This window comes from Mugil cephalus, chromosome 14 (assembly GCF_022458985.1).
Source record: "Mugil cephalus isolate CIBA_MC_2020 chromosome 14, CIBA_Mcephalus_1.1, whole genome shotgun sequence".
In the NCBI taxonomy this organism is placed as follows: domain Eukaryota; kingdom Metazoa; phylum Chordata; class Actinopteri; order Mugiliformes; family Mugilidae; genus Mugil; species Mugil cephalus.
This window is the reverse complement of record NC_061783.1, coordinates 17,007,167-17,019,412: the sequence shown is the minus strand read 5'-3', so window position 1 is coordinate 17,019,412 and position 12,246 is coordinate 17,007,167. Positions and strand designations below refer to the sequence as shown.

General features: G+C 43.7%; 1 protein-coding gene across 1 annotated transcript in view; it reads left to right on the top strand.

The window, feature by feature from the left end:
* Positions 1-12,246, top strand: part of ext1b (exostosin glycosyltransferase 1b) — a 122,308-nt gene that overhangs the window by 85,575 nt on the left and 24,487 nt on the right. Inside the window, exons 3-5 of the mRNA XM_047604385.1 lie at positions 698-805; positions 2,853-2,972; positions 9,270-9,402. Of these exons, the coding sequence (XP_047460341.1) occupies positions 698-805; positions 2,853-2,972; positions 9,270-9,402 (361 nt within the window). The remainder of the gene's footprint in view (positions 1-697; positions 806-2,852; positions 2,973-9,269; positions 9,403-12,246) is intronic.

Genomic DNA, 12,246 nt, shown 5'->3' with positions numbered 1-12,246 from the left:
AGATTCTCTCTAATATAAGACTCTGGTTTTGAGCTCATTCTCCTGCCCTCTAGTGGCCGAAAATCAGTTAGTGCCGCTTTAAGTAAGCAAGTTGGAATGTTTTCCATTTATGATAAAACTTCCATAATTTAAATATTTGTCAGTTTAAAATCTAAAATCTCCATAATTCTGTTTTAATTGGAACTACCTGTTGTGTTTAAATCTAGGTTAAGGATTAGTCCTTCTCAGAATCAGTCACTGTCACTGTTGTGATGTTTGTTGTTCCTTCCTCAGCTGCTTGTTGCATGTTTCACGAGGGATTTCATGTACAGTTTGTACAAATCCCCCCCAAAAAAGACAACTTGAACTCAAATGACCTGGTGTCCGAATGGTTAAACATAGGTTACAGTGTCATTAACAGCAAAGTCTGGAGTTCAACGACAACACAGACATTTGCTTTATGTCATTTCCCACTATCTCTCTCTCTCTCTCTCTCTCTCTCTCTTCATCTTTCTACTGGGCACTGTCCCATTTTTTAAAATAAAGGCCAGTTGCTGTAACATTACATGAAAAGAGACACATTTTGCAGCTTTAACGATCCGAATCACTGTGTCGTAAAGAGACTACGATGTTTTTTTCTATTTTATATATATATATTAAGCATCACATCCACACTTCCCTCTTCACATGTGTGTTTGTGTGTGTGTGTGTGTTTCAGGCTGCGTGCGTGCCGGTGATGCTGAGTAACGGCTGGGAGCTGCCTTTCTCCGAGATCATCGACTGGAACACGGCCGCGGTCATCGGCGACGAGAGGCTCCTGCTGCAGGTAACGGCCCGTAGACGGCGCTCACTCAGAACCCACGCGCTCCCGGTGCCACTCGGCGGTTACGGCACATCGAGAAAACAGCAGCGAGTCCATTCACTTCGCCCAGCGAGATTGGCTCTGCGCTAAACAAACCTCGAGCGAGTCCGTGACTGGTCTCGCGAATGCCACTCAAGGCTTCCCATTGTCATGCGAGAGAGAGAGAGCAAATAAATGGAACGAGCAAATGGATTTGGTTGGAAGTGCTTGAACTTCACGGGGGGAAAAAAGTAATTATATGCCCATTAAATCTTAATTTGAATGAAGTGTATAATAATATTGTTTGACATTGAGTTTTTATAACGTGGGAGCTCGGCCCCCGAGCTGTGCGGCGCCGAACGTGCCCGGATCACCCTCCGGATTTATGTGTTCTGCCGCAGCAGCCTACAGCGGGCCGAGGTGGAGATAGTTACACTTTCAAATGTTGCGTTAGAAGTATTTACATATAGTTATTTACTTCTACAACAGACGGTGCGCACGGTTAGAAGAACGGGGCAGAGTATTTATAAAATAGCGGATAAAGCGGTGTTTATTTGCCATTTATCCACCGTTTAGTGTGACAAATACTTACAAAAGGAACTACACAACTCTTTGAAAGTATAAAGCCTTCCACCAAAAGCTTTTATTCCTAAATATTGGCTGTGACTGATAAAGGCTGCTGCTTTTATTTTTTGTATACTTGTTCTGTGGCATTCGTTCCTTTGATTTTTTTTTTAATTTGTTTTTGTCTTTATTTTAAATCCTACAAATAACTATTTATTTCTCGTGTTAAGGGCTTTGCTTGGGTCTTGAAGGAAAAGTCCTCTTTAAAAATACTTGTTTGCTCTTTTGCTGCGAGTTAGATGGAAAGTTCAAAGTGTGTTTGATCCTCTCATCCAACTCCAAAATTAAATTTCTGAGAATGTCGATGTTTTTTAGGTTACAGAGACGAGGATTTGACTCTTGGCTCGAACCTGACTCACTTTACATCAGGGGTCTTCAAAGGACCCCCAAACTAATGCAGAGATTAAGTAGGGACCCCCTACCTACTATATGAGTTCTATATTAAACTCAACCTTGTGGTATTTATGAATCTAAAATATTATATTCTTGAATTAAATATTAAGCTATTCCGAAAATACTCCTGCATGCTCCTGTATTGCTGAATAGATTCATGTTAATGTGCGTTCAAAGAAATTTATATTTGTGAGGGAAAATTAAAATTAAAAAATGTATAAAAACTGTCTAATCAACCAAATATTTTGCGACCTGCAGTACCTCCGTGGACCCCCTAGGGGTGGCGGACCCCCTGTTGAAGACCCCTGCTTTAGAGAATTAATAACAAGACGTTTTGAGTCAAAGTTCTTTTATTGATCCTGGAAACAGAAACTCAGCTAAAGTTCTCAAACGCGCAGTCCTCCGTGCCTGTTTCCAGCCGTTCAGTCGTGCTCCTTTTGTTTCCTTGAAGACGGATCCGGGCGTAGCTGTTACCACTTGACCGACAGTAACTGTGGTATTTTGGTAGCACGATAACAAGCAGTCAAATATAGAGGTGGGATGACAACTGAGACAAAGCCTGAGAAACAAACGTGGAGCTCGGGGTGAGATTTTTCCAGCTAGAATCAGATTTTTACAAAAAAAAACAAGAAAAAAAAAACTGGTAGAAAGCACAAACTTCCAAAAGTAATGTTACACGTCAGTAACAGTCTTTCACGTGAGCGCCATCCATAGACCCCCTCCCTCCCCGGCAGATTTGCAGTTTCTTAATGATTTTTTTATTATTTTTTTTTTACACTTGCATGTTCTCATACTCTCTGAGAACACTTAATCAGTTACATATCTGTAGCTGGGGACGCCGATCCAAAAACTTCTCCGCTCTGCACAGCATTGTGTGTTTTATCTGTGATGGGAATTTCCTGAGTGTATCCTTGGGACCAGTATTTAATCTTCCTGTCTGCACATGTCAGGTCCCAGATCAGTCTTTGGAAGCTATCTTTAGGACGGAGCTGACTGACTGTTTTGTCTCTTGCAGATTCCGACCACGGTGCGCTCCATCCACCAGGATAAGATCCTGTCCCTCAGACAGCAGACTCAGTTCCTCTGGGAAGCCTACTTCTCCTCGGTGGAAAAGATAGTGCTGACCACGCTGGAGGTGAGGAGCCCAGACACGCTCGCTGTATAGTCGCACACTTGGGAACCACCCGTCCCTTCCTCCATCATCAATCTTCCCCTCTCAGAGGGCCGCGGTGTCACAGCACACCCTCTGCAGTATCCACTTCATTCTCAGGCCTCTCAGGTTTAAGCAAAATAAAGGTTTGCTCTGCAGTTTAAGGAAGGAATCCGGAGAATGTGCTCGTGGATGATTCCTCACGAGCAACATGTAAGCAGTGTAGTTAACAATATCATCTGTAATGGTAGCAGTAGTGACATTTCTAGTGGTATCAGAAGGAGTTTTAATTCGCCCAAAGGCCCCTCACATTAAGTGTGTGAACAGTGGCCAGCTATCTTAGAGAATCGCAACAAGTAACCCTAAAGCAAAATTCAGCTTTTATGAGTCTCAGTCAAGTGAGCAGACCTTTAAAAAACACTTTTACTTCAGTGCTTTGCAGAGAACAGAGGCACCAAACAGCCCAAACAGTCCGTCGGCGGATTTCTTAAAAGTTTTCATGAAGTTTTCATGAAGAAGTTTCTTTCTTTAAGCCTGTGTGTGGAAATGTATCAGACAACCTGAAAGCTGAATGTTTCTCCGTCGCCTCAGTCCTGACCGTCACTTTCAGGTCCATTAGGTCCTAATGGTTGAAGGGGTCAGGGTTTGCCCCAAACAAGCTCGTTCACGCAGCGTGCGTCACCCGACTCTGAAGGCGACTGAAAAGCCTGGAGGTTTAAAGAGAAGAGGCGAAAAGGAAATAACGGTGCAGTCGTTTGAAGACGCAAATAGGGGCGGAAATATTTGGGCACAATTAAAAGGAGATCATTCTTACCCCTGTGAGTCCCCGGTGATAAAAATTCGGGCCTAGTGCTATTAATTTTTTTATTTCAAACATATAACAACATGTGAATTTATATAATTAATTAAAAGATAAATTAAATAAAACAAACAGATGGGAGTGAGCTACGCTGTTAGCTTCTTTTCTACTAATATTGCAGCTAATGTTGTGTCTGGATTTCCCCTGGGGACCGAATAGGCTCTCGGCCAATTGCAGGGAACAACGTGTAATATGTGGCCTCGTGATTGGCTCAGCTGCGATAGGGGGCGGGGCCTACTGTGTACAGGAAGCTTAGATCGATATGTCTAGTGTGACGATGCAACAGCTCCTGTATCGCTGAATGAGTGATGTGCTGACTGACAGATAACGTCTTTTGCCTCCATTTATCCCTTTACTAAAATATTGGATTGGATTCATGTTAATGTGCATTAAAAGAAATTAAAATTTGTGGGGGAAAATTTTTAAAAATATATATAAAAATGTCATAATCAACCAAAGATTTTGCAATCCCCCCCGCAGTACCTCTCCCGACCCTCTAGGGGCCGCGGACCCCCTGTTTAAACCTATGTCTTAAAGGAAGGAGCTGTTGCAGTGATTCTGACCAAACACGGAGCTAAAGTTAAACATGAACTAAGACAGATCGACTGCTCCGTGCGCGAAGATTAAGAATGAAGTTGCAGAGTAAATCATATTCCAGTAAAGAATGAATGTTTTTACAAGTTTTAAAAGCAGGATCAATATTAGAAATCCCTGTAAACATCAGCTTTGTTGACAATAGTAGGAATTTGTGACGGCGGTGCATCCATCCAATCCCAATCCCTCATCATTCACTTAAAACGAGTTGTTTTTTTTATCACCATGCCGGGATAACTCCTGGGCTTACCGCTGGCCGCGTCTTACAAACGCCTCCTCCCCCACTCATTCAACTACCTCGTCACGCATTTAATTTCCTTTCTTACCGCGCCGCTAAAGCCCCCCGGGGCAAAATTCCTCTTAACGCTGCAGTCTCACTCACAGTACAACCTCCCGAATCTCACATCTGAATTTGAGTTTTTTACACACACACACACACACACACACACACACACACACACACACACACACTCAAAAACACAGCGCACATAATCTGTCGGGGCTTCGGTATCTAGAGTCTGATTTCAGCTAGCTCTACATCTGTGGTCTGTTTGTTATCTAGCCCTGGCTCACTGCGAGCTATCACACACACAAACACACACACACACAGTCAGAAACACATCTCCATATGTCAAGATGTGTCACCCCAGATACACAAGGCACCACCCAGACATAACCTTGCTGACATGTTGTCACGCCGCACTAAAGTGGAAGGTGACACTGCGGAGGTCCGTGACTCTGTGTGTGTGTGTGTGTGTGTGTGTGTGTGTGTGTGTGTGTGTGTTCATATTGAATACAACTAGGGCTAAATGCTTAATCCTGACTGACTGTCCCGCTAAAGGAGCGAGCCGAGAGGGTGAGTAGTGGGAGCAGGGGTGACATATGTAAATGCCGTTGCCGTGGCAGCCCGCGAGATAACAAGCGACATGGTTTATCCATCCTGCTGGGTCTGCACACATGCACACACACATATACATCCACACACACACACACACACACACATATATATATATGTGTGTACACCTGCACTGCAGATCTGTAATGATACACACTGTGATATCATGACAGATTGAATCTCACACACACTCACTTTGCTTTTTATTGACTTTCTCATCTCACTCCCAAACTGCGTCTCCATCCGTCCGGGCGTGTGTGCGTCTGTGTGTCTGTGTGTGTGTGTGTGTGTGTGTGTGTGTGTGTGCGCGCGCGTGTGTGAGTTCAACCTATCATGCTGCGTTTCCTGTCAACAAGAGGCCACGTCTCGCCCAATCGCCGGGGTCGATGCCGGGCGGATCATCCGCGCTGCCGGTGCAACCTATTAAAGCCACCTATTAAAGAACGAGTTCACAGTCGCGCCCACACCGGAGCGGGATTTATCTATCACGCTCTAATTGGTTGATTGTGGCTGTTCTGAGGTGAGATTGAGTCGTCCATCATGTCCCGACCGGGGCTTTTTGCCGGCGGGGGAGGAGCTGCAGCCGAGCGAGCAGAATTGCCCCTCATAAGGTGTAAAGGGCTCGGGGCATTTATATGTTTATTTATTTTTTATTTTTTCTGTCTTTATAGAGAAGTTAACGGATTCTGAGTTAATCTGTTTCATTTATTTATTTATTTTATTTTTTGAGGCAAATGGTTATCGACTGCCCTCTGGGACAGAGCTGGGAAAAGTAAAAGAAACTCACACACTGCTGATTTTTTTTTCCCTTCTCCCTTTTCTTCACGTCCCCGTCTACCAGTGATGAATTTTTATGTTGCTTTGTCAATATTATTGCAGTGCCCCCCCCCCCCCTCCGGCTGTGGTATTAGCTGCTCAAATTGTAAAAAAAAAAAAAAAAAAGCTATCAGCTGCTCAGCCCTCGTCCACCTGACTGTTTCCACGCTATATATCCGTGCTTTGAGTTACCAACCCAACGGCTGTCTCCCCCCCCACACCCCAACGCCCCCCCTCCCGATTCAATAGCGGCCATAAAACACAGCCGCAAACCTGTGTCTGTTTTACTGAAGCAATTTAGCATGGCTCAAGGGCGCAGCAGCAATATCTCTGTCCCCTCTGCCTGCCTGCCTGTTCGGTGGCAGAGGCCCGACTCCTACCACTACTACTACTAATACTACTACTGCTGCTACTACGATGAGATGCAGCTCGGGGGAAACAGCGCCCGTTCTCACGTCTGACGTTTAACTGGCTGCTCTGTACGGCCGCAGAAAGGAGCTGGGGGCTCGTGTTTCTCTGCCCCCCCTGGCGGCTTCTGCTGCGTCACTGGTTCCTTTAACGTCCTGATCTGTCTCTGTTTGTTCCATCTGCAGAGGAAACATTACACAGCATCACAGGTTTCCGTTGCGGCGGTTCTTCCGTCGACCCAATCGATCGGCCGCTATTGAGGGCGACACAAAGCAGAAAAGATGTGGCAAAGCTCAGCTAGCTCCTTGCTCCCTCTTTCATCTGCAGGCTCACTCGTATAACCCCGGCTGGTTCTTGAATAATGTTTCCGAACTGAAAGGAGGTTATTGTAAGTTGGAACATTAGCCCGTGTTGGTATTCATTCACGTTTACGACTTTCTGCATTTTTTTTTTTTTTTTTTTTTCGTGTGAAAACTCATTTCTCAGCATGAAATGTTTTATAGGTGTGATTACAAGGCTCATTGATCAAATCCTTATTATTTCATCCTCCATAATCTGAGAGTTTGATCCGCCGGCCACGCAAATATCGTTTTCGCCCGGTGTTGCTGAAATATTGGTTTTGTGCAGGTTTTAAGCTTCGAGAGGCCGAGCTGAGAAGAAAGGGGGTGGGGGGGCGCTGCAGGAGACCCCCGCTGTAATTAAAGTGACGGTTTGATCCTGGCAGCAGACTGTGTGTCCATTAATTGCCCTGTGGCTGTCAAAGCAGCACTGATCTTTGCGAATCCATTTGAGTTCTTCAGTTTTTTCAAGCTGTAATAAGATGAGTGAATAATCTAGATGTCCTTGTGCAAGTTTATTTGCATTGTGTCAATTTGATGGCGTAGCTACGGCAACAGCACAAACCCTAGATGATAGATGCCCTAGGTTAATCCGCAATTTTTGAATTGATCATTTTTGATCAGTAAAGAATCTGTAAGGTTAACTGAGGAGAGTGTCTGCTTCCCTCAGTAACTTAAAACAGCCTTTTTTTGTAAAGCTTCTAAAAAAAAAAAAAATGGAAATGAAACTGAGCCAGGAAAACATATTGTGGAAGTAGAGATTAGTTTGTGGACTGTGGTGTGCTCCTGCACCCGTTCAAAGGTCTAGGTATATGGTTAGCATAATCATTAGCATAATTGCCTGTGTCATTTTTTTTAACTCACTGTTTACAATATCAATAAAAATAAAAATGTGCCTGCCAAAATTTTTTTTTTTCTTGTTTTCTGAAAACGTTCAAAATATGATTTTTTTTTTTATTATTTGAAACATGTGCAGTAGTAGGTTACTGTGTACAGGAGGCTTAGATTGACAGGTCTAGGCTTGTGTGGCTGAATGACTGACTGAAAGATGACGTCTTCTGCCTCCATTTATCCCTTAATTCGAATATGTTGGACTCATGTTGGACACACTAATGTGTGTTTAAAGACATTCACAAAAAAATGTATAAAAATGTCTAATCAACCAAAGATTTTTGCGAACCCTCTGCAGTACCTCCGTGGTCCCCCTAGGGGTGGCTGACCCCCTGTTGAAGACCCCAGACTTAGGCAATTAAGCTATTAGGCTAACGATATGTTAAATCTTTGTCTTTTGACAGTTAGTGTAGGTCAGTGGTCGGCAACAGTAGGATGTTTCTTACTCACTCATTATTTATTCTTTTCCATCCATGTTTGCACATGCACAAGATCGCTGCTGGGAAACCATTAGTCAGCTGATTACTGACAATTGAGAGTTGAGTGTTGGTTGTATATATGTATAATAGATAACTGATTGTAAATAGATGAATGATTGTTTTATTTTACAGCTGGGAGCTGTAAACTGAATTGCCCACATGGGAAAAATGAAGTTTTATCAACTGAACTAAATCAGAGTATTTACTCTTATAGAGAGTATATAACCTGATCTATTAACGTGCGTGGATCGCTGCCTACCTACCTGACACAAATTGTGGAACAAAATCGGCTATCAATTTATTAATTCATCCATTCCCTGTGTTTGTTCTGAGCTGTTTGCAGCAGTGACAGTAATAAAGGTAAATAAAGCCGCCAGTGATTATTGAGGAAATGCATAATTTAACTCCACATGGCTGTTTTACATACAGCACTCATGGCTAATTAACCACAGGCCGACACGTTTTTTTATGAGGGAATTACAAAGAGCCTGCTCGTATTCAGTCATTTCATTTGTTAGCTCTTGTTTAGATGCATTTATAATATGATTAATTGACATCTGCAAGGACAGAAGGTGTTAAAAGGTCACTGTCATTCGAAAAAGTTTAATTAGACGAGCTGTCGGTGCGGCCGGGGAACCATGTGTGATCACACCGCCGTGAGTATGTGGTCATGAGTGGGCCCGGACGTGATCCAAATGTGGATCAGGCCTCGGTGCGTTTTGAGTGTGGCCACTTGTGATGTGTTCACAAGGTTAACACAAGGCGTCGGTTCAGAAAACGGAAATTAAAACAGAAAATAGCGGCGCAGAACAGACAAACGAAAAGACTTGAATTAATTTATCTTGTCAGACTTTCTTGTAATTTTGTAAGATTCACCCAAACATCCTTGGCTGTGACCTTCTTCTTCATTCTGAGTCAACAAATTACTGTAACAGGAAAGAGAATCTCTCATTATTTGTTTTTTCATGTGGAATCTGCTGTTGCCTCTCCTCCCGTGTGCAGATCATCCAGGACCGTGTGCTGGAGCACGGCTCCAGGAGCAGCCTGATGTGGAACAGCCACCCCGGGGGGCTGTTCGCTCTGCCGCAGTACTCCGGATACCTGGGAGACTTCCCCTTCTTCTACGCCACACTAGGTCAGTGACACACAAACAGACACAAAACTGTACCAAGGGCTGTTGACGGTTTCTCTGTCTTTGGACATGAAGCTGTGGACGGTAGAAATATTCCCTCACCCCTGATCTACTGGCCTCCTCCGACGGACAGCGCCTAGCGGAAAGTGGAGTGGACGAATGGGCCTTTGACGGATGTTTGTGTTAGCCCCCGCTGACACATCACCCCATCCATCACTGTTTTTTTTTTCTGTTTGGAGTCAGCGTTTCTGCTGCTGCTGCTGCTGTTGTTGCTGCTGCTGCTGCCGCCGCGACGCAGAGGCCGATCCCTCCCGCCACGGTTCAGCGGCGTTTAGTTTGTCCCCCGCCACATATCTGCGACCCCGGGAGCCGCTCCGTTCCTCCGCTCGGTTCACTCCATCTTCATCCAGAGCTGCCAAAGCCGCCGCAAAACGCACACACTCGGGTCGATGGAGCGGCTGGGGGGGTACGCGGGGCAGATATTGAAACGGATGGACGCGGTGACGGCAGGCGTGGATTACGACACCGGCGACTTTATTTGTTTGCCAGGGAGGAAGCGATTAAAAACACGGAGGGGTTTTCGGGAGAAGAGGTGACTCCTCGCTCGTAAATGAGCAAAACCAAAGAGAGGTGGTTTGTTTCTAAGTGACACTCCTTCGCTATTATAAGAGCCAATAACACACTTCCTCTCGTTGACTCACACAGCGGGAGCAGGCTTTAGCAAAATTGGACTTTTGATTAAAAAGAAGAAAGATTTTTTTTTAGCAACAATAAAAACTAATCAATGAGTGGCCATTTTATTGGGTACACCTGCAAAATGATATGTAAAATGAAGGTAATACGCACCATTACTAATATCGTACTGACATTCCTACGTTTCTATCCACGTCATTTACATACACAGATAACATCCTAAATCTCTCGTTTCCATTCCCTCCCATTAAATCGCAAAACGCATCCCTAATAAACCGTGTCGTTAAAGACGACAGTTACAGCAAATGTAACACATTACTTCGAATAATAGCCATAAAATAGAGCATAAAACAAAACTACATAAAATTGAGGGGAAACATTACATAACGGCGTTAATAAAACCTTTATCGCTTCAGTTAACGGCTCTGAAGTGTCCCGGCGCTGAAACACCTAAACAGATACACAGCACAAACTCATATGAATGTTTAATTCTGAAATGAGATCCGTCGAAAAAGCCTCAAACAGCCGTCACTACACCGGGAATGCCTTTCATGATGCTGTGGAACGTGGCTCCGTGGGATTAGCATTAGAAATGTTGGCCAGAGGTTTTGATGTGTTCGAGGGTTCGACGCGGCCCTCAGGTGGTGGGTGGAGTTGAGGTCATGGCTCTGACTGTGCAGAAGCCAAACTAAACCGAGATGGCAGGTTTTTGTTTTTCTTGCATGTTCTTTCTGATAGATTTGGCTCGTCAAGCTGCCGCATTCAAAGAGAAAAGGGCCTTCCCCAAATTAAAGTAGCATCTTGGGAAACCCCCGGTAGGATAGAAGGGATGATTAATAAGGGTAAGAGAAAGGAGAAGAGTGAAAGTTCTTCGTATTTTATCACTGCTTGGTTTCCGTGGTGTTAAGGTGGTGCCCTAATGGAAATACACGTGTCAGTCACTGGAGGAGGTATCAGTCAATTTCACGTAAATGCAACCTGTTACTGGGCTGACAGTTAATTCACCAATAGATTAAGTCAGCTGACTCAAATACTTGAAACTGTGCAGTCAAGTCTCTGAAAAGTGGGAGAAGCTCTGTGAAAATCCCGTGAAATCATACCCCTTCAAGGTAAAGTTCAAGGTTTCAAACTAATGCACCGGTTGAACGGGGACAGATTTGAAACACTGTAAGCTGTGAAGAAGAAAATAATATGAGATTCAAAATCACTTTTCAGACTTTCAAAACATTACTTTTTCTTATTATTGGATTCCAAGCTTTCACAACTTTTATTTATTTATTTTGTTTCCAGTTTCAGATTATGTCATGGCCTTCATTTTATAGAATATATAGCAAGTGCTTTTTTGTGTACATTGTCACAAACCAAAGAGGTTTGGAATTACTGGATTTAAATGTTGATTCTACGATGCAGCTTTATCAATTTGACAAGTGCGTAAATGTATGCACATATTGTGTCAATGAATCCAAAGCAAGTAGAGCTCCCCCTGGTGGCTGGTTGCAGTATACGTCATAAACTCCACCTCCTCAATGTTGGTGGGTGGGGCTTGGGCCAAATTCTGTTATTCTAGGTAGATAATATAATGCTGATGGTATGTTCAAGTGTCAGTTTTTTGGATAATTTTAGCTAAGTTACTTGACGCTATAGAGGTAGGACGTGATATACAGACGACCACCAGTTGCCATGACAACATGTCCGTAAGTTGGCTCCGTGGGACCGTAGGAGTTGTAAAATAAACAAATAAATAAAAACAGGTATATTGTGTAATCCAACATTTCATTGTAACTGATGGAGGTAGAGCAGAGTGAAGTATTAATTAAACAAAAACACGAGTGAGTCTGGAGGAGGAAGCGTAGCCGGCTCCAAACTCACGACATGGCCTGTTATCTCCGGGCCAATGCAAGGAAAATGATCATACGTTGTCCATATTTATACAGTCTATGGCTGGTGCAGGCATGAGATAGGATCCACTGAGGATCGTGCGCTAAAAGGCAAAAAAACAAACAAACAGCACGCGCATCCAAAATTTAAAACACGCCGCGTGACTTTTATTCTCCTCCAGGTTTTGTTCAATGTTTCATGAACATCTGTTTATAAGCTTGTTACAAAATTTACATCACCAGGTGTTTTAGAAAAAACAAAACAAAAAAACTTTCT